Consider the following 27827-nt stretch of genomic DNA (forward strand, 5'->3'; position numbering starts at 1 on the left):
CCACATGCAGCGTGAGAGTATGACCGTTTTCTGGCATCTCTGTCAGTGGCGGTGATATTCCGATGCCTGTGATGGGTCAAGATTCTTGGATTTAACACTGAACTCAACATCAGGATGTATGCCCTGGCCTGAAACCATGACATATGACTGACATTGATGTCCCTGTGTGCTTCAAGACCAACTCCTCTGTGGACAATACCTCTGGCCACCACGTATCATGCCTTCACATTCCAAACTAACGAGTAATTGCAAATTGCAGAATTTGGCCGCTGCATTTCTGCACATTATGGCGTGGAGTGAGCACTGTACAAAGTGTAAGTATAAATGGTATAGGGGCCTATTGCCTAACTTACTAATTGATGTTCTGTTTCAAACACTATGTGCAAGGATCAACATTTCCAGTGGGCACCGTAGCAACACTGATCACATTTTCTCTCCCCCCCCCCCCAAAAAAAAAAGGGGGCAACCATAAACAATAAGGTTTGAAACACTTCAAATGTAATTCTCTATGCACAACAAAAAAATAAAATAAAATAAAAAATACTACTGGTATAAATAATGCCAGAGTGGGAAGTACACTCTATGGTAATGATGTTTCAGGAATAATTATAACTACTACTTGTACTGAGTAATAGTAATCATACTGCTTCATACGACACTTGAACAGTTTTGAACATATCAACAAATATTGAAGATGCCAGAGCATTCATGTAGATAGAAATGTCCATACGAGCAGCAGACAGTTAAATCTGGGCAATCTGCGCTCACACACAGACAAGTTTTTTTTCTATCTACTGGTAATAAATGCCAAATCCTCAAACTGACAGAATGTATAAAAAATGTTACACTCGTACAGCACAAACAGAATTACAGATAAATTTCCTGAAACATTGACTGCAACTTGGATGAAGTCATATCTGTACAGTGCAGACTGATATTTGGATTATATTAATATTGTGTAGACTATTTTGAATTTAACAATGAGATTATAATGAGATTATACTATAACCAAGAGTTTGTTCTACCCTGCCTTAACAGTTGATACCCTAGATGTATGGCCTAACATACCAAGGTACACGATTACATGCACTGTTTTATATGTACATCTGTCATAAGGATTAACTTTTGTTGACAGAATGCATTTTGTTCTCATAATTGAATGATCCACAACTTTAAACTGTTCCACAGCTGTGTTTACGGCATTTACAAATACAACCACAAATGATCTGCATGGAAGAATATATCCCACCTGGTAGGCCTAGGGATACGGTTTTCCACGGGCATGGTTGTAATGGGAAATACATGTACCCCGTATGATGCTATTTCATGGGCTCAATGAGTACATTTCTCATTGAATTACTGCACATTTGTAGCACCATGCATACAACATGGTTATTAGATTCCCCAAGTCAGGGCTGTAATTGATAAACAATTATCAAGGACCAGCAATGAATCTGCAGTTCTGTTTCAGGAAAAATAGAACCTGCGTGATCAATGTCCATTTTGGTTGTTTTGACTGGGAGCCATAACTGATCCACATCTAAACTGAATTAGAGAATTTACATCCATGTGTGTATAAACAAGAAAGTGATTTTAATCCGGAGTGCATGTACACTTTCACATCTTCCTTCCTTACCAATTAACATGGTCAGCAATGAGGAAATGTCGTTCATGGTATTAGACAAATGATCCTTCATTTGCTGTTTTATTCCTTGACCTACATCAACTGCAGCCCAGTAGCTAATCAGATATGATATCACAGAATTTCGCTAGCTTTGAAGGCTTCTAAATTTATGTCATCATGAGGAAGGAAGTTGAAAATCCTGGCATGTCCATATTTGGATCAACTTTTTCATTGTTCCCTGATTATACATTGAAATATATCTTTCAAAACATCACCAGTTTAATATATTAAAGGGCATGTCTGCACTTCCTACTCAATAGTAACATCTCATGCGGGGGGGGGGGGGGGGGGTGAATTATCATCGATCATTCTGAAACAAATTCCCTTTCTTTTCTGCAAAGACTTGTAAATTCTAACATGTGCTATTCTATTCAGACAAGAAAACGTACATACTTCTCTTTTCCAGACCCCGCGAGTAATCAACATGATGTCTGTGCCATATGTCAACAATTGTTAGGACTGGTCGCCAATCAAACACGAATATAACAATTACCCCACCTTTCCAATGTCCGAGAGCACGTCAGTTTTCTGGGTTGACGAGCCGAGCAGAGATTAGGTGTTCTGTCGGTGACCTACCATGCCCCTTGTGTCTGAACCAATTGATCAAAACTTAGATCCCTCCCTACCCCCCACCCCTAGATTTGTTCACTCCTTGAATGAAAATCCAGAAGATCAGGATTTTCACAATCTTGAACGGCATCGCAAATGCCATGGGATTGCACTGAAATTTGTGCCAGGGGACATGGGATGCAAGAGAGAGTGCAAGTGGGATAGATGATGAGAAAAATTGGGAAAAGAAAAAAAAAAAGCAGAAAGCACACTGGCTTCAGATTCGGCAAATTTTGCATATGATACAAAACATTACACATTACATACAATTCAAAACAAAACAAAAATTGTTCGCCTCAAACCTCGCACAGTTCGAACTTGCACAGGGGGTGTACTCCAATGACCTGAAACTCCACAAATCTTTCGTGTGAGATTTGAACTAAAGGTTGGAATGCCGTAGTCATGTACACTATCCAACTAGAAAGTGGCAGGAGTTGAAGCATGCAGAAGAAGTTGGTTCCAACACACCTTCTATCAAACTCATCATTTATTCATCACCAGCGCCCCCCCCCCCCCACCATGCGCACACACAAGAGGTTTTCCCTACAAACATATATTTCATTCACATTAGTACATCATCAGAATTGCTTGGTTTGGGTGTTGTCACTGATGTTTCAGAAATAATCACTTGTAATTCATGCCGAGTACAGGTGTATTTTAAAAGCAGAAATCATAATAATGCTGGAAATGTGATGTGTCACTTCGTCACAAAGTACTCCTAAGCATGCCTAAAACAAAAACATGCTCAACTGATTAATCTTTTCTCTTTGCCATTTGGCTTCTTTTCTTGTTTTTTCTTTTATCCAGTTGCAGGATCGATTGCCGTATGATGAATATTCACAACATCAGCATGGATAAACATCTCTCACTGTCAGCCTTCTAGAACATTCAAGATGACGACGCTATTCACTGTCATCATCTTCAAGGGTATGGCTGTGCTCTTTTTGCTTCACATGGGCCACGGGAGGACACTGCCGGGCCCCACCGAGCGGCAGCAGAGGGGTAGGACTTTGCACCCCTGTCCTGAACGGTGCAGCTGCTTCAATCACACGGTGGTTTGCAATTCGCTGCAACTCTCAACAGTGCCGGGCAAGCTTCCCGCAGAAACTAGAGTATTGTATCTGAATGACAACAGCATAAAGAATATAGATTTTGATGCGATATCGAAACTTCGTGAGCTTGAAGAATTACATGTGCAAGGAAACCAAATAAAAGGATTACACAGACACAGTATTGCTTCCTTTCAGAAATTACGAGTGTTAGATCTAAGACATAATCCCTTAGTGTGTGATTGCAACTTGGCAAGTTTGGCAAGCAGTAAACTGCGGCCTGTGACCGGCGCCAAGCTGAGACTTGATGAAACACAGTGTGCATTGCCTTTAAAATATGCGGGGAGAAGTGTGTGCGAGGTTCTTGAGGGGCTACGGTGCGAAAAGCGCGAGAAGCGTTTTGCGGACGAGGAATGCTATCCAGGCTTCTGCTGGAACGAGGGCGAGTGTGTAGAGCGTCCGGAGGGCCCCTCTTGCATTTGCCCCCCACTTACCACCGGATGGAGGTGCGAGATCAGAGTTGGCACATCTCACCTCCGAGAGTCTGACGAAGATGAGGGGGAAGTCACCATCACCATTTACAAACGGGAAGTCACCCACGATACCATTGACGTTTACTGGAACATGCAGCCCGAAAAACAAGGTGCGTACTATATGTTATACTTACAGCGTGATGATGCCAGCTCTGATGAGGAGGAAATCTATCGCTCTGGGTCCTCTCAGCACACTTTCACTGATCTGCTACCAGGTACTAGGTATAGTTTGTGTGTGGAGGCCTTTTCTCACTACTGGGATGGCCCCTTCACAAAGAAATGCAAGAGCATGAAGACACGCCCACAGCCACACCCCCAACCAGGCCACCCTCCCACCAGGCCTGAGCCTGGCACCTCTCCACATTATCCCAGCAAGAAGCCCGATGACAGTGAACTGCTCCATCACGCTGCTGTCATCCTGGGCTCCGTCATAGGTGTCTGTGCCTTCCTCATCATATTCCTCACTCTGGGCTACAAGTTTCGCACCTTGCGGCATCGCCAGTCTAGCTCCAGTGAATCCTCAACAGCCTCACCCACGGCAACCACAACGGAGACGGTGCCAGACACAGTTAACCCCACCAATAACCCCGCCCACGAAATCATAGTGCTCTCTGTACCATCTGCGGACAGCGGGACAGCCTCGGGAGAGGTGGGTGCATCTGATCCGGAGGAAGCCCTGGAAGCTGCCGCTGCTGCACCGGCTCCTAATCCCATTGCAATAAACAATGTGTTACAGGCCCTAAAGCAGCAGGATGTCTGCCGGCAGCAGGGCGCAGCATCTGCCAACGCATTGGTCCTATATCGCTCGGGCCCTGAAAGCAACAGCGCAGCAGACGGGACATTCCCCGAACCACATCCCTCCAGTAACGGTCCCATCTATATTGTGTCCAACGGGACTCGTTACCCAATAGACCCCGCTCTTTCAGACGTTCTTCGCAGTGCAATCTCTGGGACGGGTGGCCATGTTCCCCCCATCCCCGACGAACCACCCCCGCCGTACTCCGAGAGGGACGAGGCCTTACCCCCACCCCCGATTGACAGTGGTGCAGTGGGGGAAGAGAGCAGCAATAGAGATTGTGAGCCAGTATATACCTCTGAGGCAGAGAGCCCCAATGACGTATCATAGTACTGGCTTTTTCAATGTTGACAATTACTCTCACACTTAGTATGTGGTTTGTGGCAAGTCCATAGTACATGTCTGGTAACTCATTCAAGTCTGGAAAACGAATGGGGAAAAAAAACAAAAAAACAGCTGTTGTCCTAAAAATGCTGTTGACAAATTAGAACAATACCAAAAGAGATGTAACATAATAAATGACAAGCCTATCTTGTCTCCAAAAAGGTGTATAATGTCAAGGACATGTGAGATACTAATACAACTACCTACATATGAACCGGTTCCTAGTTCCACTATGTGCATATTAAAGCAGAAAAAGGTTACTTGTGATAACTAGATTGTTGGTTTTTTAATTCATCAGCATAATCATTCTGTGATGTAATAATTATAAATTCACTTGAAACATAATCCTAAAAAATGGTGCTTGCCAGCATGTCCACCTGACAGCAACATGGTGTTCATTAAAGCCTAGTATTTGACAATGTTATAAAAAATTATTGTTTTAATTTCAATGCAAAGCAATGAATTGGTCGCTTTCCCAAGCATGATTGTTTGGTCACCTGATCTACGCAGGTTCTTTCTTTGTTTGAACATGAGTTCCAGAAATTGTTACAGAACATGCTCGGTCAATTGTCCAAATGTGCACGATGAACATGAGCTACATGAAATTATGAATGGCTCGTAAAAACACAGGTTTAACTGAGTGCATTTACTGTTACACATGTTTATTGCTTTTGGTATGATGGGATGTGAAGTGTTGATTTGTATTCCGAGAAATTCAATACAGTATACTGTATCTGTTCTGTTGCATCGTAAACCCTTACAGTGTATTAAAGTCACACATCGAAGAGCAGTATTCAAAATTAATTGTCAACCAATAATGGAGTGATGAAAATGAAAAAGTGTACGGCAAACTGATGAATAAAAAGAGTAGCCACAACATCGTGCAGTAATGCATTTCTACAATCTCATTCGGTGTGGGTCAGGATAGTGGCGTAAGATGCAAATGACAAGTAAATGGACTTAAGATTCATGGCAGCACTCATCATTTCTTCAAAGACCCTGAAGCACCATTTTTAAGTGGTAGGCCAATGTGGCAAGTAGAAGTTCTGTCCACACAGGTAATTTAGAAATTGATTTAAAACTATGCTGGCTTTCATATTTCAGTGACTAGCTTTCATAGTCAAAATATACCCTTTCAAAATCGGGGGGGGGGGGGGGGGGGGAGACCCTCAGTTGATCTTAAATGGCACTGAGACACATACTTACCCCATAGTTATAAACTTGTAGAATGAAACACATGCTACATCCCCCTCTTTCCACCCTGACATACACACACACACACACACACACACACAAACACAAACACACACACACATAAAAATTCAACCTGACGATACTGCTCATTGCAGATACTTTTCTTGTGAGAGTAACTCAGAGCTTTCTTACTTTTGTGGTGCCAGTGAATCTTCCTCTGTTACAGAGCTCAAGTATTGCATCGGAATGATCGTAATGTATAGAATTTTTCACAATATGTTACTGTACACGCCATATATTTCGCGAGTCTAAATTTTCGCGAATCGAGACTTCCCAGCGATTTGGGGAGTGGTTAAATTCGCGATCGTAGAGTCCTGTACTAAATGAAGAAATGTGAATGCATACATCACATTCATATCAGAATAGGAGTCAATATTTTCGCGTGTTATTAATTTCGCGAATAGCAGCTGACTCGCGAAATTCACGAAAATAAAAACCTCGCAAAATATTCGGCGTATACAGTATTGGGCAAGTACTCTTAACGAACTTTTGGCAAGGCCAAACAGTTTGACTATTATAAAGCCAGTGAGCAACACTCACCTATCCAGTACAACATTTTATTCATTTTTTTTTAAAGTGTCTGTTGTCTAAAGCTGTAATAAATGAATAACTCATGCTAACCAAGGTGAGACGTCATTGTACATGGTAATCTGCAGACATATTCATGCTAATTGGACTCGATATCACATTTAAGCAGGCTGACTTGACATTCGCAATGCTTCTTGACCCTTGACCTTTTTGCCACATACATGTATGCCTGTTAACTTGCCTTCTCATACTTAAAAAAAATATATATATGAATACTGCGTACCATGGGGTCTTTCTCTTGTGAGAATATAAATGTATAAAATATGTAACTCACGCTCTTTATTTTCCTATCATGAGTAACACCTTTTTTTTTCTGTAGGTGACATACTAATTACGAAGCAGGTTCTTGTGGTAATTTCATCTCAAAAGTGTTCTCTATACTGCTAATGGTATTGCCCCTTCAAGCATTTACTCCTCGCCATTGAAAAGTGCCTACCTATTTGCCTTACATGCAAAAACTGTGAGAGAGATTTAAAAAAAAAAAAATAGATTGTTAAAAAAATCTAATATCAATTGATGTATCTTTGTATATCATTTGATGCTCTTCAAACAATATGGATAGATATGTTATTGTACATTAAAATCTTAACATTAAATTCAGTGCCTATGTACATGTACTTCTGTTGAGCTTTATGGTCCAAGATCCTGGTCTGTTTGTCAGAAAAGTATTGGTGGATAGCAAACATGTCATGGAGCAATTTGAGATGAACAGAACTATCGCACTGATAGGTGCAACATACTGTAAAAGTGGAAATTTTTGCGCATTTCGCGCAACCAGAAGCTAGAACAAAAATAAAAGCATGCAAATATTTTGGGCTGCCATATGTTCCAATAGTTAATGTCCTGATTCTGCGGAATTAAAACCATGCGAAATTCATCCTACACAGCCGAGCGCGAAAAATTATTCACGAGAAAATATCCACTTTTACGGTATTAGAGTTAGATACTACTTACGAACCAGAGAAGCATAAACACCAAAGAGACTGTGTAGAGTTGTTCAGGTTCACAACTGATGACATACATGTATTGATGAGTTCTAGAGGCAAGGGAATATATACGGACCTTTAAATCATGACGGTATAACATTCTGTATATTATATTGCCTGATAAAAAAATTAATAAAAAAAATATGTCACCATTTGTTTTATCATATGGGTTAGCTAAAGTACAGGGAACACATGCTTGGATTTTCACAGGTAAGCAGTTTTTCGGCATCATTCCGACAATACAAAGCGATTTTTGCACCTCATGCACACATAAACAAACACAGCGGTGTTATCATGAGGTGCTTCCTTACGTCATGTCTACGAACATATATTGCAAATCAACTGAGCAACAGCATGGAAATGAAAATAATCTATCCCATCTATTTTCATAGAGATATCATTAAGTGTTGTTTGCCATATGTTCAAACAAAACTTTTCTCCCACTAGATAAAGTAGCCAGGGAGCAAAGCAAAATATTCTGCCCTTGTGCGAACGGTACACCTACTGTTCAGTAGTTCACTATCCTGCGATTATGTCTATCCAACTGCTGACTTGCATTTGACCAACCCATATGAGAGGCAACTGCAGTGTAGAATGCATGAACTTAGGAGTGAATGTTTCTGACCACAAGGAAAGAACACAAGCACTGTAATTGGACATCACTGAATTGATGTCTGTCTCGAAACTAAGTGAATGTAAGAATGTCATTGGGAGGTGTACAGTATGTACATGAATGTATGCATTGTAAGCCACTTTACGACCTCAAAAGCGTTACCATGGTTGGAAGTCAGCAAACAAACAACTTTTGTACAATATTAGTTTCATATTGCTCTCATTGCTTGCTGCCACATTTCCAATATTCTTGATTAGTATCGTTTAAGATATTGTATTTAAAAAAAAAAAAAGAAATTGTGGAAGACCATGTAAACCCAAATGTTACAGAGATGTCTGTGTTGAGATTTTGAAACTGATCATTAAAGTTTTCCCGTCCTTTTCTGGCAATTTTCTAAATCTTCACTTCTCAGGCTTTCAGAAATTCTCTACGAAAATTTTATCTTGTGGTCACATTCAGTTAAAATGCATCAATTCACGCACCTCAAACAGAATGTACGTCAAAGACTGAGTTTTGACCGAGTGCATTTTAATGTGTATGGTGCAGTATTTATTCTTGAGGCCTATGATGGTATGTATTCATTCTACTGCGGGTGAACTTATGTACGTTGAAGAAAATCAATTGAGCGTGATTAATAAAAAAATTTATGCCACAGCAGTTGATGAAATTGTATATTTTTTTCCCCTTCATTTTGAATGTTCTTGAGGGAAGAAAAAAAAAAACAATGCTGATAAGACTTGAATCATTGATGAATGACATTCCAATCTTGTGCAGCCATTGACATACATGTCAGCAAGTAAAGGGTTTCTGATTGAGCAGAATCCTTCCTTCATGCCCCAGACATTGTACATGTTTCTCTAGGTCACAAGCTACTGTAGGCATACAGTTGTACAACTGTACAGTGCAGAAAATGTCGTTTTCATCACAAGCAGCACAATACTGTACTACGATAAAAATTGGTCCAACACAGTGCTGTAGGTGGCCATTCATACACAGCATGATGGCATGCTCAGCACCAAGTTTGTTTCATAATGACATCGTAGCTATGGAGTTTCTATGACGCTCATCCGTCTTTATGAAGTAAATGAAAAGGAAGTAGTTGTGGTGGGGGTGGGGTGGGGTGCAGTATCTTTTTCCTTTAAGCGAGGGTGGGGCAGATCTATATTCTGTGAATAGATTTGACAAAGCCAGCTTCTGAGAGGAATTCAATGTACCGTGAACACCCCCTTGCACTGTTTTCAACAAGATTCAGTTGTTTCGTCTTAGGTTTTCAAACAATGAGACTTTGCAAAATCACTTTAAAGGAGATATCAAATGAATACAATTTGTTACACATACTAGAAGGACTCATGTCAAACTGCATGGACACTTCTGAATGTCAAAGAAAGTACTATACTGTACGCGATGCCAAAGGATCCAATTTTTGGATATTTAGAAGCATGTAGGTACTATATCTATTTTGTATGTACTGTCTATAGTTCTATTTTATTTAAGTCTATTTGTTCCTACCAAGACCAGCGGTGTTTGCATTTTTTTTCTCTCTTATGTCAATCCAATGCTTCGAATGTGCTGAGAGGCGAATGTCTGTGTACTTAATTGACAAGCAGAGAGCATGGCTACCGTCTTCTATGTAATTTGTGAATAAACGAATCGCAAGAACAATTTCAAATTCATGGCATTTGAAGCATTTTGTTTTTATTCACTTGTAGTACAAGCTCGTTTCGGCATACTATACAGACTTCAACTTTCATGAAAAGTGAGCAATATACATGTACATGTAAATCTAATTTTTATATTTCAGAAATCAAGTGTGGTGAAGGAGAAGAAGAAAAAAAAAGGAAAAAGAAGGGAGAGAGAGAGATAGAGAGATATATATAGAGAGAGATAGAATATCTGAACAAGTAAACAATGACAGAATACAGGAATTTATCTGAAATTGAAAGTTATCATTTAATCTGTGCAGGGTTGGATTACAAAAAGATATAAAAGATAATGACCCATGGATGTGCCTTCATGTATACTGTAGATATTTTCATGAAAGCATGACAATCAATCACATTCAGCATATGTGCATCAATGTACAAAATGTAGACTTATGAATATGTAGACGCATAAATAATGAGGCCATTGTCCTCGGCAAACATGAGCTCACAATCACTATGTTCAGACGATCCCCTGCTTCGCGGGGAATGTCCCGTCGTGCGAACGCTCCGTGGGACATTCCCCACTCCCCGGCTAACTTGTCGAGTGCGGCAACAACATTCTGGCGGGGGACTGACCTTCATCTCTCGCGCAGCTGTTTTCTTCATAGGTGCGCATGCTTGAAATGTGGTGGCGAATCAGGCGATCGTATAAATTTGCAATCGCGCACCCTACAGCGCCACGTGAGGTGACCTAACACACAGCTGAAACCACCACTGTGATTTTGTTCCCCTTCAGCAGGGAATTTCAATGCACATGTGGACGATCAACTGTAAAACTTTCCAAACTGCCCCCGCAAAGCGGGGAATCATCTGAACAAGGAGAGTAATGGTCTCCTGCATTCCTATTACTCCTAGATTTTCTTAAATTTGTCTTTTGAACAGCAGGTATGTGAAATCTTACTTTCATTTAATGCAGAAAGACACCTGCTTGAAAGCCTTTTGTGTTATACAGAAAAACAGTTTTATTCATTTATGTTAACCATCAACCAATGTCCATGTAATTCACGTTGCAATCATTACTCAGGAAGTTTGCTCAATTGAATTTCTGTTATTTTCTTGTAGGAAAAAGGAATGCAGGAATAAAATGAAATAAAAATAAATCAAATATGACAGTCAGTTCATTACATATCACTGCCTGTCACTGACAGGCAGGTACAACAGTCACGTATGATGAGATCTTTATCATCAGATCATTCCTAGGATCACCACTTCAAAACAGACTAACGAGGACACACGTCTCACCTGACTTGCCCTCTCTTCTTCACAGGGGCAAGGGTGTCTATCACTCCTGGCACTGGGTGTCTCTGCCAACACTCCTGTTGCAACGCCCCTCACCCTCCCCTCCCCCACCCATCCAGACCCAGCCCTTTGACAAGGCCCCAAGGTTTATCAGTCAGCAGTTACATTCACACGAAGATGTTCCTAATCTTCAAGCTTAGCTAGAAGTGTTACGCTTCCACCATTTGCTCATAATAGTTTAGCCCTGTGTTGACACACTTAAAAGTTAGTAATCTGAAAGATTAGTCAATAATTAGAACCACAAAATTTCTCATGGTTTATGCTCTATCCATTAGCCCTGCACAGGGGCAGGGGGTGGGGACGGGGTTCCTTCTCGTAGTTTAGCATTGCGTGGACACGATTGTCAATGAACTCGAAAATGAGTATGACTCTATGTGAACCCTATTCCCCCTCACCTTCCTGGGGTCAACCTCCACAGTGTATTGCACACTACTGTGACGGAACACCATGATCGGGTGTATCGCTGGCACTTCGTGTACGTATTCTTCCGGTTCTGTGGATTTATCATCAAATGGGATTCTCGGGCGAAAACAAAAATCTATCTTTAAGATTAGGTGTCTTGTGGATGAACGTCTTAGTTAAAGGTGGCAACATCTTGTCATTGACGATAAACTTCCATATAAATGTAACTAGTGAAATAATGATTCCAGAAGGAGGGTACTAATGTACCCCTTAACCCCATCCACCAATGCCATCCCCCACCCCTACCCCCACCTCCATCCCCATTCTTCCATTTATACAGCAAAGATAATAGAGGGGGGTGCAAGGTTCTGCTTCTATTGTGTATTCGCAAACCTTTTGTCTACATAGTGCCACGATGTCTACATAGCAAGTACCGTGTAACATTCACTACAGCAGTCAAACATAAAAGGAGTGCACATCATTCATTCGGCAACACAAGTCTTGTTCATTATCCATACCCCCCCCCCCCTTCCCTTCCCAGTCAGAGGAATTTGGGTCTAATACCCCTTTCATACAAGCCAGAGGATTGACAGGAAGATTCATCGGGGACTCACATGTAGAACATCCGCATGAAGAATTTCTTTCAAACTAGGGAATGAACTCGCGGTTGATTTTCTGTTGTCTGGTCTTCTGCAGCGGAAGTGCATGCTATGCTCCTTGCACAAAATGTTAGCAGTCAGTCCGCAGCACCCGATAATTCGCTCGTATTTATTCAACGCGTATGCAAGCCCGCTCTAGGCTTGCATACGTAATGAGCTGCGTAAGGGGATTTTGTCCTTGGGCTTTCGGCAACAAAAATACACCTTATGTTCACAAATTTGGTATCAAATTCAAGGAAAATATGTAAACTATCGTCACATGTTACTCAAATTATTGTAAATGAAAAATATCATCGCGTAATTTGAGCTTGAAAAATGATGAAAAAAGTAATTCGTGCAGTACACGTTCAAGACGTCAAAAAAATATCAAATTCACCATGCGTCTCAATGAAAATGCTTTATTTGGTAGTCCATCTCCTAATCTTTGTATCCATGTAAATATCTTGACAATTTGTTGCTTAATCCGGTCAGGAACCAGTAAAATATACATCGATGTCAGTGCTGATCAGCTTGAAACCGTGTAATCTCAAGAGTAAGCTCTCTCATTGGACAGCGCTTACATTCAGCGCTTGCATTACGTCATTACGCTGCTACATAACGGTTTCATGCCACTTGCGGTTTCTTGGCACGCGTGTAGTTCAAGCGCTGAATGCAAGCACTGTCCAATGAGAGAGCGCTTTCGCGCCACAGTACACTTTGCGTGGAGCATACTTCCGGCTTAGTAGTGAATTTTACAGACATTTCAAAACGGAAAAACTAGTATAAATCATGCTTGCGTCTCCTTGACTCCAATATATGATGAGCATCTAAGTTTCCTCTCTACGAAAAAGCCAAAATCAGAAACAACAGTTTCTTAATCCGGTCAGGAACCAAAAAAGAACTTTAGATGACAAAATCTTCCGTGAAAAGCAGGTAAAATTTACGCAAATTCAACTGATAATATAGTCATGATAAGATCCGATGTTATACGCAAATTTAGTATCAAAATAAAGATCAAAGTCTGGAGAACAATTTACCGTGACTTGTAGCCATGACAAATGTATGTACAAGTCGCTACACTGTGAAAACCATAGCCCTATCAAAGTCTCGCAAAATCTCGCACGACGAGACACCTTTCGAACGCAAAGATCGTCAACGAGAGTGCTGAATAAATCTTGCCGGATCGGCTCATTAGCATACGTGCTGCGGACTGACTGTTAGCCCATTGAGGACGAGTCCCGAGTATAGCTGCTTGGGCAAGTGTCTATGGGAAATACACGTTGTGGCAAAATCAGTCTGTCCTCAACAGGTTAGATGAATCAAGGAGGCACTTTTCATTATTGTCCACGACATGCTAATAGCCATTTTCATTTGCAATAGCATCCTCCCACCACATTTTACTTGTGGTAAACCACTGAAGCAAACATTTATAAAGAGTTCGCTCCGTAAGAGAGTGGTTGGAGTCCTTTTTGTGGCGAGGCAATATTAACATCTGACCAGTCAGGCGTAATATACAAGAGTAAGGGCAAGGTTGCCAGCATTCTGGCTCAAAAAATCAGAGACTTTCCTTATGGGTACTTTTGTAAATTTCAAACAGGCAGGTGCACGAATGAAAAGAAACAAATCACATTACAAATGAGCATTCACTCACTCTATATCTATGAGGAAATTTGTGATAATGCAAGTGTAAAAAAAAATAATAAAATGGAAAAAGTATTATATATCATCAATAATCACTTCCATGAAATGACTGAAAAGTTATTTGTGGCATACTTTTCTGTTGGTTTGATAATACATTTAACCGAGTTATCTCGGTTTTCAAATTGAGTTCCGACATTCTGACAGTTCATGACATATCAAGAACATAGCTTGTTTCCTCCACGCAGGCAGAAGTTGAATTTCTTGGAAAATTCTTTGAGGAAAATGACAGTTCTGTTTTTGTATTCAGCAGGAAGTCATGAGGAGCATGTATGTGGAATTGTGTTCATATTTCAATATCAAGAAAACTATATATGGAGCTGACTCCACTGACTAATGCTGAAACTGCCATAAGTTTCCTCACAATTCTACTGATATTGTTTAAAGTATACAGAGCTATCTATGGTTTTTATTTTGCCCAATTCCAACCTTGGGTTAGACTATCTAAATTTACCTTTTTGATGGAAACTCCATAACAGTAAAGAAAAGATGGCTGTCACAAACTTTTAGCGACTACTGTACACACACACAAAAAAAATTGTATGCTATACAGCAGACAGCTTGACGTATTCACAACTATTTGTGCCGAAGTTTGCATGACAAATATTATATCAGTTGAATATCTGACAAAAGGATGATAAGACAATGTGAAAGTATAGCATTCAAGTTCATTCATTATCATTATTATCATTATTATCATTATTATTATTATTATTATTTTGAACACCTGTGCATCCTTAACCACGCACCTGAGATAGCAAGATAGACAAGTTTAGGTACACCATGTACAGTTTGTTAAAGCCAGTTCAACTATTCTTGTATCCTTGTTGTGTTGCGCTATAGTTTTTTACCATCACCTTTCTTTGGAATGGACAAAGAATACTTTGATCTCATATTTGTGGCATCAAATTGAGTTACAGTCTGTAACCATGTAGGGCTGAAAATCTTTATTTCATTTTTTTTATTTTTTACTTTTTTTTTAAGCACTGAAAAATCTATTCTAACACCCATGACGTCCGTGTTGGAATGTCATTACCTTGATGACACAGATAAACATTCCCTTGGTGGTCTGCGGATTATCAAAATTGAAAATGCACTATCATAGATCAATTTCTTTATATGAAGCATACCATCACTTCACACAATAGTCAAATGGGGTGTATAAACAAGACACAGCACGACTGTTGTGTACATTTGCAAAGCCAATGCAAGTCACATGATATCTGCCAAGCAGAAAAAGCCAACTTCGAGATATCTCAAGCTAATACCACTGCCATCAGCTTGTGTACCAATTGAACAGGAACACATGAAAAAAAAAAGAAAAAAAAAAAGAAAAGAGGAAGGGAAACAAAGAAAAGAAGTCAAACATAGCAAGCATGGCACAATGGCAGCATGTACTGACTGTGTGTTTGAAAGGAAGAAATCTTTTCGAAAAGACAGTCTCTGCACAATACCGCCGCCGAGGAGCTGTCTGATCCGAAGTGGCACGTCTAACACGAATAAGGTGACAATTCTTTTGGAATGGTGGTACAATGTGTATTTGAAACACAACTTTGAATAAAGATTGTCCAGACTGAGAAACAAGACCACACCTATGCACAGGTAAATGATCTATTCTCTTTCACTTCACAAAAGAAAAACCCCGAAACAAAATTGAGTGAAAACTTGGCATGCAAACCAATCCGAGGCTTGTGAGACAATGACACCAACTCATCTGATTTGCATCAAATATGCATGAATGCGATCATTCTCCTGTTTCATGAAAGCAGTAAAACTTCAGAATTGTATGAAATTTTTGATTTTTGCTGGGGTTCATGTCAACTTATTCATTGAGGTCAACTTCGAACACTGGGTGTATTTCCCTTTTAATGTTTTCGAACCCACCACCTCAGAATACAAAACTGTTAAGCAGAAATAGTGGCATGAAATTTTCGCAAATTGCCACTGGCATGCTTTATAAGGCACACAAGAACTTTCACATGCATTCTAATTTCACGAATCTTGGCTCTCGCAAAATACTCAAAATTAAAATGCACATGAAAATTTCTGGTTTTACAGTAGGCACTGTGTACAAACTGATTGCCATAGAAAATATGGGAGTTAATAAAATGAACTCAAAACTCAGGTATAGATTGCAATCACATACTTACAGTATATGCACTCATGTGTGTGTTTGTGTGTATACACACGTTCCATGCATTCACTCATAGTACCAACATGTACATTATGCAGATAAATCTACAGTGCCAAAACAATATGCATAAAAATCATGCAAATCAATGAGATTGTAAAAAAAAAATATAGAATGTTAAATGTAACAGAACTGATTTATCAAGTTTTATGGGGTTGGATTAACTTGACTACTATGAAGAATTATGAGACTGATCCAGGTTGCATCCAACATTATCAGGAAGGAAACACATGGGAACTCGGGCTGACGGATACTCGATGGTCAATGGCTTTCCGCCAAAACCCTAGGCCAAGCTTGGTAGCAGGCCTGGTTACCAAGCACGGCCTGGTACCGAAGGGGGGGGGGGGGGGGGGGGGGGGGCAGAGCTACAGTGGGAGAGTGGGAGAGAGGGTGCTTCATGCAGGACTGTGTTCACACACATAAAACAGAGCCCCATTTCTTGTTGCAATTTGAAATATGATTCTCAGCTTAACGGCACTGGCAGGCAGACCCTTTTCAGCGCATGTGAGACATACATGTAGCAGTGATATTCAAGGCCTCAGCCAGCTTCCCTACAACATGAACTTCTAAAACATATTCCACAATCTAACATTGAAATCTGTGGTTTGGCTATCACGATTCAGACCAGGTCTGAGCAGCACATGTGTAATACAATTTATATCGGCACTCAAGTGAACATTCATAAAGTCACTTTTTCATTTTGAGCATCAAAACCACATCTGAGTATTTAAAAATATGGATGATATGCACGCCCACACACATACAGTTGTACATATCCACAAACCCACCCACATAAATACCACAGCTACCCCAGTGAAATACTTGGCACGACTCCACAATCATACAACAAAAAAGACACATGGATTATCATAGATACATGTAGCCCATGGAGTATAAAACTGGTTAGCATGACACAGGTGTGCACCTGTCGTCTCAGTATAATCTTGTGAGTTGAGTTCTTCTTGATTAAGTTTTCAGCGAGCGTATCACACCCTGGAACAGCTTTAAAAAGATGGACAGGAAATATGTAAAAGGAGAAATCACTAAGATTCTAATAGATAACAAATTTACCCCCATTGTGCAAATGGTAAGCACACATTTGTTACACTTAAGCAGTTTGCAATATTTCACACGTTACTAGCAAAAGGATGCACCAAACATCTGTGTGTAGATAATATCATGGTTCGTAAATATGGCAGAACTCTTGCTGTAAAGCACAAAGGAAATGTTTCTGCTGATACGTTACAAACATGTACTGAAAGCTGTTATTTTTTAGTACAGAAATTTTCAAGAATGAGGTGGTCACAGACATTTTCATGAGATGCTGTTTCTATGAATTGACACAGAGGCCATCGAAAGTGCACTATTACCCTAGCCCATGGCAACATTTTCGTGTGTTGTTAAAATCCCTGCCCAACAGTGATTAGCAAAAATTAAATCCTCATGAAAATAACAGCTTATACAGTGTAAAGCCTCTGTACTTTCATTTTCTAATCATTCAAGCAGTTCAAGCAACTACACCTACTGCAAAAGCAACTACTTCAGACATCTACTTCAGGTGACTACTGCAAAAGTTGAAATAGTTGCTTCACTGTTTTGTTGTTGTTGTTGTTGTTTTGTGTATGCAATCTTGTAAGATGAATTATGCAAGTTTCTTATTTTGCTGACTGGCAACACAGTGATACCATCCAACATGTATATTCAAAAAGACAAAACAAAGTTGACACAGCACGCATGAATTTTTATGTTTGCACTGGTATCAGAGAGCAAGTATAGGCCTATCTGTAATATGAAAAAATAATGCATAGAACCACAAAATGTGTTATGTTTACAGTATTACAAATTTTATTCAATATGAACAAGAATTTGGAAAATGGACACAACTTGCCCACATGGTGATTTTGAGATACCAGCTCGCATGTGACACAATAGCAGGGAAAGGGGGGGGGGGGGGGGAGTTGGAGAAAAGGGGGACATTGAATCCATCACACAATACAATGGATGGAAAAGGGGTGGTTAAGAGGGGCTAAACAAATACCATGACCAGAATAAATAGTTCAAGATAGATCGAGAAGTGAGGGGGAAAAAGGAACGATAGAAACTTTGTAAGAGCAGAGTACAAAGAGATGATAAGGAAAGAAAACACACGATGGACAGGAAAAGTCGGACCCTCGACTGAAAGTGAGAGAGAGAGAGATGGGGCTGACTGACACCGGCTTGTTCATGAATACGATCCAATCTCTCTCGACCTACTTCATGAGACTTGTACATGGCACCGCTTGGTATTGTGTATCTCTTCCATTGTAGACGTAGAAACTGATATTTAATGAGGGCACAGCATTCCTTTCACATTTCTCCAATTGATGGTGTGTAAAAAAAAAGAAGAAATTTAATACACTGCATTTTTCCAGACTGCACAACAATGATGAAAACATGTACCATACACCATACAAAGAGAAATCTAAAAATAATACTCAAGTCTCATTTGAATCAGTAAATTGTCTTATTGGAAAGGTCATCTAATGAACAGGTTTTTCAGTACAATCACACCCAGAGATAGTGATCTTGTTTTCTGTCTGTCCGGCTGTCTGTCTGTCTGTCTCTCTCTCTCTCTCTCTCTGTGTTTGGTTCTTTTTTTCTTTCCTTTTTTCCTTTTTTAAGGGGAGGGGGGTTTTAACATAGCGCACCAAGATTAAACATGTACACAGTTTGTGTACATTTGATGTCTAGCCAATAACACAATAAAGACAGTAACAGGTTCAGGAATGGGTGTAACAATGCTCTCCACGATACAAATTGGTTACCGTGAATTTAATCCTTTTAAGACCATTGTCAAAACTGTTGACTATGAATGGACAAGCTGACAATGACAATGCTACACTCCGTGGAGGGGAAAAATGCATGTCATATCAATCAGTGTCAATCAATGCAGGAGACTTGGAAGAACAAAAGAGGAGGGCAACATTATCTGAGTTTTGCTATAAAACATCTGCAGGATATAGGCCTAATGGTTGGAAATGTCCCACAATTCAAAGTGGAACATGCTTGATCCAAGCACAGAGGTACTGTAAACCCAGAAATTTTTGCGCGCATGAAACTTTCACGAATTTCGAGGGAAGCCAAGATTCGCGAATGTAAAATGCATGCAAAAGTTTATTTCTACACAATACATTGAATGCCTGTGGCAATTCGCGAAAGTTTCATGCCGCAATTGTTTCTGGTTTTGGCAAGCTCGCCTCCCTCCGCACCTTCTTGAGGCAAGGAAGAGTGCAATGGAACACAGAGGGGGTCGGTGGAAAAAAGTGAAGTTACCCCAGTGACAAATTGCCCAACAGCCTGGCAGTGACGTGGGTTGACAGGTGCTAGTCTTGATATCCAGGCACAGTCATTTGAGTCCTCTATCTGCTCATAGAGACTGATGGTCGTATTCATGTAGACTACATACAAACTAGAACAGGTCGTTACTCTCATGCGTACAATCATTCACATACACACACACACATGCTAGTTTGTTGCCATTTTGTCGTTAGTGGATACAGAGGATGCTTTCTTCGACAACTGTTTCCCTACACAAATTTTTCGTCGCAAAGTTCTCTTGAGAACTGAAAAGACTACACGTGCCTCACTCGAAACTAGATGCAAACAACATGGGTGATTTTTGACAACATTAGGCAGCCAGACTAGGCCAGCTGGAAGTCAGGTTTCTAGTTAACAAACTGTAAATGTTCAGGGGCTGAAAGTGATAAGAAATATTATCCTGAATACATCATGTATCTTCATGGGTAGAGTCTGCAGCAAAACTTGGTTGAATATTTTGGAAAATCATTGAAAAAAACAACAGAAAACTGAAACTAGATGTTACGAACTATTGTTCTCCTTTCAACTGCCTATAAAACTAAGACTTAAGATATCAAAATAATAGTAACACAAAGAGGTTTGACAGACAAAGAGATTGCTCAGGATTGAAATTACAATGGTCAAACTAATCATTAATCAAGTATTGCAATGTTAGTCATTACAAAACACAGACAAACAAACAGCAAACAAACAAACAAACAAAATCACATTTTCCCCTCACCATCCCAGGCTTTATAATTCAAACTTGAGTACAGTTTAAAGGAACATTTTGTTCATATTTTCCACATTGAAATGATTAGGAATGCTTCTGATGAAAGGAGTTAGGAATGCTTCTGCACTTCAGTGCATACGCCTTATCACAGTGAAAAAAAATTTACTACTTTTCCCTCCAGTAAAAAGCTGGCATTTACAAATTGTAAGCTACTAGCACATTTAAGATCCTAGAGACCAAACATACACATATCTTTACAGAAGAAATAAAAATGTTGAGTCAGGGTGGTCCACAGGTTGAAATTTGAGTCACGGTGGCCCACAGTTTGAAACTTGAGCATGTTGCCAGCTCTGAATGTGAGAGCGCTATATTTTATGACTTACTTCCCATTGTTCTGCCTACATTTGATGTTCTGTCTCATGTTTTGTGCACAAACTTTTTAGGTTGTTTGATGTTTCTCAAGTTTGGCACACGTTTTTTCACATGTTTGATCACATTTCATCTTGAGCATGTCGTCAATTCTTGAGGATGTTGCATAGCGTGTTGATGGTTTTTGAGGATGTCCCACAAGAATTTGAGCATGTTGCAGCAACATGCTCAAACCCCTCGTGGACCACTCTGCTTCTCCTTTTTTCTTTTCTCCCCCCCCCCCCTCTCTTCTTTCGTGCCAGTTTCATCTTTTTAATGGCACTTATACTCAGATCTGTCAGGTCTGCAAATACAACATTTACACAGCACACCATGACATTCAATAGTCTATAGTGAGTAAGAGGCCAAAGTACACTATACGTTGACCTACCACCCAATTCTATTGTCCCCCTTCTGCCATTGATAAATTCAAATGCAGACTCACATTGTAGTCTTTTAACCAGTCCTCCAATAGTCATCATCACCACCAACATCATCGCCATAATCATTCTCACCATCGTATCTAATAAATCCTGTCTAGCGAATGGATTCATAACTTATCGTTGCTACAAATATATCTACTACCTTGAAAGGGATAGTATACAGTTTTGGTTGAGACCTAACTTTAGGTTTCTGACATTTTTGGTGAGATAATGAGAAACTTCTTATGAAATATGAAAGATCAGGTAATTCCAAGAGGGATTTAATGTTTATTTGCTAAAGATTGGTTTTGAAATGGCTGAGATATTCAAAACAGAGCAATCCTAATGAAAGGTGGGACCCACGTTCTATTGGGATCGCTTTGTTTCACTTTGTTTTTGGATGCGTCAGCCATTCCAAAACCGATTTTCATCTAATAAACCTTGAATTCGTCTTAGAATGGCATGCTCTGTATCATTTCATAAGTGGTTTCTTGGTATCTTGCAAAAAGTGAATAGCCCAGTCCTCATCTCCACCAATACTATACCATCCCTTTACACATCCACTGACTAGAAAATCCATTGTTTTACTACACATGTACTCCCTGCAATTTATCTGGTACATCTTTTCAAAAATGACCTCCTAAAAAAAATACAGAGACACACTCGGTTTGGGTACACTTTGTGGCACATACATAGATGCGAAAGAAGAGCCTTAGATACATCTATCCAGTAGTACAGTGTAGTTCAAGGCAACAAAGTACGACTTGTGGATGTTACAAGACTAGAACAGCAGGGCAGAACAGCACGGAGGGATTTCATACTTGAACTTGATCACGTATAAGTTTCTAAACATGTGTTTCAGATCGATAATTTCAGGGTCTGTCACTCCAACCGAATAGTGTAGGCCACAAGATGCCTTTGAGGAAGTTGTTGGAGCGGAACTTCACCTTGTACATGTAGTCACTTCAACCATCTGATTGATAGGCCATGAAAGTTTGGTGATACGGACATCATGTGGATTTCTGTTTATAGACCACAGCAGTACACAAGATGATTAAACTTAATGTCTGCAAACCTGCTAACCCTAATTGTATTAGGGTGTGTACAGTTCTGGTTTAGACGAGGATTTAGCTTTTAACGTTTTGCGAGATATTCAGAAACCATGCTATGAGATGTCAAAGAGCATGCAATTCTAAGGGGTATCAAAAGTTTATTTGATGAAAATCGGTTTTGAAATGGCTGAGATATCCAAAAACAAGGTGAAACAAAGAGATCCTAATAAAAGGCGTGGCCTGTCGCCTTTTATTATTATCACTTTTTTGGATATCTCAGCCATTTGAAAACCAATCTTCATCAAATAAATGTTGAATCCTTCTTAAAATTACATGCTCTTTCATATTTCATAGAGGTTTCTCATTATCTCACTTAGGAATGTTCAAAACATGAATCCCCATCTCAACCAGTACTGTACAGTCCCTCTAAGAGATGCATTTGACATAAAAAAAAAAAAATACAAGTTTTTCTGCAAGTGTGAAACCCCCTTACAGTCCGAGGGGTTTGTGACTCACACGTATGCATGTGCCTGAATGGATGTTTACTCTGGGGTCTCACTACCAGTGGCTACTCAGAGAACAAGGGTCCAGTCAGCGACCTCTGTTCACACTTTGCCAGGGACCAAATCAGCTGATATACAATGTATATATGACGTCACATATACTTGAAAAACCAGGACGGAGTTCACCAAGGTAGGGCGGGGCACACTGTGCATTGAAGGAAGCATGGTACAATGGCCATTACCTCATACAGCTTTTATCTCATGACAGTGTAACAACTGCTGTGCTTTTTCTGCTATAATTAACATTCTCTATTACAAAAGATGAAAAATATAAATATATTAAGGATTTTTAGATAATATGGGCCTTTTGCTGTGAGAAAAAAAAATATCCATGACCAGCTAATTTTGAAAATGAAAGACAGATCTGAATCTTGCAATCTTTCGTTTCAAGGGGAACAGTATAATGAAGAGCAGAAAATTCCTTAGCTACTACAGATTCAAGGAGTGATACAACTTCTGTTTGCAGGCATCCACAAAATTTTTTTTCCCCATTTTCAGCAAATAATCTTAAAGGAACACTTGAACTCTATTTATTGTGGCATAATCATAAGATGACATCATAATATATGAACATGGACCATGAATTTGTCTATTTTCATTTTTTTTTTTTTTTGGGGGGGGGGGGGTATGTATTGTAAAAATTTAAATCTGGCAATCTCTCTTCCTCTCTTACACAGGGAATGAAGACAAAAACACTAACACACACATGAACACACCCACCCACTACATACAATTTTATACAATCACAAAACACACTCACTGTGAGTCCATACCCCTCTACAAATTGTAATGTACATGAGACCATGCAATCTCCCCGTGCATCCTCATTGTAAGCCATCTAACCAATCCAAAGACAATGACAGTTCAAAGTTTGCTTTTTGTTGTTGTTTTTTTTTTAAATCAACAGCTTATAGACTCTATTAAAGAATGAAGAAGGTAACCTTAAAATACAGCATTATGCAAATCTATACAAAAATAACTGGGCATTTCCTGTACACACAGGAAAAAAAAAATGCAATATTAATTATCATGAATTCTTTTTGTGGTCATTCCGATACATATTCTACCCAATTTCCTTGACCCCACCATGTGGAACTTGTCCCCGGTGGGAGTGTATGAATTCAGCAAGTTTCAATGATGGTCAGCCAAGGGCTAGTGCCAAGGGACACTGGTTAGTGGACACATGGACCCTACCTTGCCAGGGTCTTCTATTCGAATGTATCATCACTCACCTCTCCAGCAGCAGTCACATGGACAAATATGGCCAAGAAAATCTCTGCATCATACCTCATCCTAATGTGCATTTCAGTTGATTTGATAACATTTCCAGCAAAGGCAGGTATCAAGTCAAATCAATCAGATCTAACCACCATCTAAAAAAAAAAAAAAAAAAAAATCCCTACAACAATTCAAAAATGGCTAATTCCCTTATTCCTCTTCTTTTTTTTTTTTTTTTGGTTATATACTTCTTTTTTCTTTCATTTGTCATATCACAGCAACTCACATGCCAGCATCATTTCCCTCATTAGAGAAAAACAGATTTAGACATTTACACATCCAGTGGAAAATAGAATCATCTTTAAAGATCTTATTCCAGTGTTCGTAACAAACTTATTCTGCGTAATCTGTCTCAACTTTCATTTGTGCAGGTGTTGTTTGTGTTTCTTTCTTTTCATTTCCCAGCACTTTTTTGCTATGTCTAAATCCTCTATGCTCATTTGTGTCCTCCAGTACTTGCTATGGCATTCACTTTGACACCAATCTCACTCAGTAGCCCTTCCCTGCCCCCTCCATCCAACCCCCCCCCCCCCCGCCCCAGTTCCCACTGACATGATCAAAGCAGCAACACTCACATTTTCCTCTTTTTCTTCCTCCATTTAACTTTATACATGAGGCCCACTACTATATTTATTGAGAGAACAGTCATGTTACAAAATGAAATATTCCCAATATGTACATGTACATTCATTTGTAAATTTTTTTACTACTGGTACACTTTAAAACTTCTACTTCTTTACCTGTAAACTATAAAACATGGTATATTCGTGGCGCGAAATTTTCGTGAATTGGAGCCGACGGCCTTTTTCGTGGCATGAAATTTTCGCAAGTTGCCACTGGTGTTCAATGCATATCGTGTAGACAAGAAATTTTGCATTCATTTTAATTTCGCGAATCTTGGCGCTCGCGAAATTCACGAAATTAAAATGCACGCGAACATTCCTCGTTTTACAGTACTTTGTACTATGTACATGTATTGCTTTTTGGTCTATGAAAATAGAGTAACTGAATATGAGTGTTGAACACACGAGTGTCAGATATCAGAACGTAAATTTTGAAGAAAAAAAAAGTTTGTGACATACACTGCAAAAGATATAAAGTGTAGCACGCATGGCACATCTGTCATTTGCAGCTAATTGTTAATGGATAATCAGCAAAGGACTTGAAGTTAATCAGTATGGTACATTGGACCACTCAAAAGTGCATTGACAGGGCACTAACCGAAGAAAAGAAGAAAAAAAAAAGATGTTGTGCATGACACATGAGTAAACATCCTCAGACGACAATCTGCAAATCGATGTAATCATGTGCTGGCACGCCAGACACGCTATGCCAGTAATGTGCTGTCAAACACGTATCACACCCCTACGTGTGCACGTGATGCATGTCTCATACAAAAAGGAATAGATTGCCAGATAACCCTCCACAGGAATAGCATCGACTCCATCCCCACCCCCACCCCGACCCCTTCTCAGTGTCTGAACAGAGTTCTATAGCCCCAGTGCAAAAAATGCTGATCAACAAAACACAACCAACCTTATTCTCTTCCTGAGAAGATCTCTCTCGTCTCAGTCCACGAACCCCACGCTACCCTTAACCCTAAAAAATGAAGTCACAGATCACTCATAGAATATAAACGCTAGATATATTTGTTTGTTTGTTTGTTTGTTTGTTTTTTTTTTTTTTTGGGGGGGGGGTATTCTTCTTAATCATCAAACAATCTGAATGCTAGACACTGTAGTCACACTCTTCATAATGAACTGCCTGGAATGATTTTGGCATGATTTCTGCAGGAATGCAACGTGTTATAATTTGTGACAACAATGGATATGCTTGTGTATTTTTGTTTTCTCTCTTTCTCACGAAAAAAAAACAACCAAGAGAAAAAGACAAAAATACTTTTAAAACAAATACTGGTAAAACATTTCTCCTCTCTTTGGAGAGAGAGTTGAACTTGGAGCAAAATTCATAAATTTTAACACACTTCAGCTCAAGACGGCGCCACACATTTTTTTTTTTTATTATTCACATAATTTATCATTTTTTAATATTCTTTTTTTAATGACTCTCAAAAACAGAGCACACTCTTGAATAGATAATCAGCATTCTGCAAGTGTGCAGACTTCAGTAATCTATGCACATCAACTTTCCATTAAATTTTAAAGAAAAAAAAAATCAGAACCAAAATAGAACAAAAAAAGTTAAAATGTGAAATATGAAACAGTGTCAATTTTCTCAGGAAGGGCAATAGTGGGGTGGGGGGGGGGGGGATATACGTGTCTGTATTCATACACTGGCATATATTCTGTTCAACAGCTGCAAAGCCATGTAGCATCTTAGCAGCAGAGCTGTTTCCTGTGTCTCTGAAATAGAAGACCATACACGTACGAATGATAGCAGCTAGACAAAAATAGTCTATATGGCATTTCTCTCAGCAACATGCTGTCTGACTTCCAGGTCCTTGCTAAAGTCTGAAACTATCCACACTTCATCAGTCAATTACGTTACAGGTGTACTTTTCTTTTTATTTTCCTCTTCTTCTTCAATATATCCCGCCGCTTCAAAGTCTCATACAATGTATCGTTACAATATTCATGCCACATTCTGCCCATTTGGTAACTGCAAAACAAGTGAATTTGACAATCGACACGTATCCAGGTAAGCGCATAAGAGAGATATATCTGAGAATTAGGCCAGACACACAGTAATTGGCAGCTGACATACGTCAGATAAACTGCACTAGATACACATTCTTATCTCAAGTTTGTTTAAACTTTGCTGTTCAACTGCCACCATAAAATGAAAAAAAAAAAAAATTCAATGCAGACTGCAATAAATGCATATCCTGTGTCTTTTTTTTTTTTTTTGAAGTTTTATTCATTCCAAACTTTGAATCATTCATTTTCATTTACACTACAGTGAAATGTGGAAAAAATGAGTTTTAGAAGACTTTGAAAAAAAAAAATGGACTTTGACCCATAGCAGTTTGCCAAGGCATATTTTAGTGCTAATAACACTTACACCTGCTGACTATATAGAAGCAGGTCCCCATCAATCAGTTATATCAACTGCGACAGGTGTAAATAAAGTGGGGATAAAGTCTGACCTCACGACCTACATACGATCACGAGTTGGTATAAAATTCCACACTATGACCGACTTCAAAGCCCTTCGAGTTGAATGTTCACTATGAAACCAAATTAATCCCAAACTTGGTTATTGCTATGTCAGGCAATCCTCACAAGATCTTTCTGGTTGTCAGGCACAACCCTCAGCTGTAAACACTTGCATAACATCTGAGTACAGAAGAAACTTGAAAAATCAATTGAGCATTTTGGGGTTAAATTGGCAACCCTGAATGTTGGTGGATATTGTCAATTGGAAAAAGATTAGATGGAACTGCTTATATGAGGAATTTATCCCATATACATATTATGTGGGCTCAGGGAATGCAAACATATCAGAGGAACACATCAGTAAAAAGTTTGAGGAATATTGGATAGTCCATTCAAATATTTGAATTTAAATAGTTATGCAAATTTATGCATAAAATCATATTTTTGCCTGTAACTCCATTAAAAAGACTGAAGGGTTGCTAATTGTTAGTG

The 27827-nt window shown here is 39.4% G+C and overlaps 2 protein-coding genes across 2 annotated transcripts in view; one reads left to right on the forward strand and one right to left on the reverse strand.

The window, feature by feature from the left end:
* The window catches only part of LOC140234845 (cytokine-like nuclear factor N-PAC), an 80746-nt gene that overhangs the window by 23746 nt on the left and 29173 nt on the right, over positions 1 to 27827 (reverse strand). The window lies entirely within an intron of this gene.
* LOC140235090 (uncharacterized) lies at positions 3107 to 5770 on the forward strand. The gene has a single exon (XM_072315127.1). It carries the CDS (start codon positions 3187 to 3189, stop codon positions 4999 to 5001), a length of 1815 nt encoding a protein of 604 aa, XP_072171228.1. The 5' UTR covers positions 3107 to 3186; the 3' UTR covers positions 5002 to 5770.

Source organism: Diadema setosum, chromosome 11 (genome assembly GCF_964275005.1).
Source record: "Diadema setosum chromosome 11, eeDiaSeto1, whole genome shotgun sequence".
Taxonomy (NCBI): domain Eukaryota; kingdom Metazoa; phylum Echinodermata; class Echinoidea; order Diadematoida; family Diadematidae; genus Diadema; species Diadema setosum.

Excerpts from the sequence above, each read along its gene's own strand:
- LOC140235090 (XM_072315127.1), top strand. The coding sequence starts at position 3,187 with ATGACGACGCTATTCACTGTCATCATCTTCAAGGGTATGGCTGTGCTC.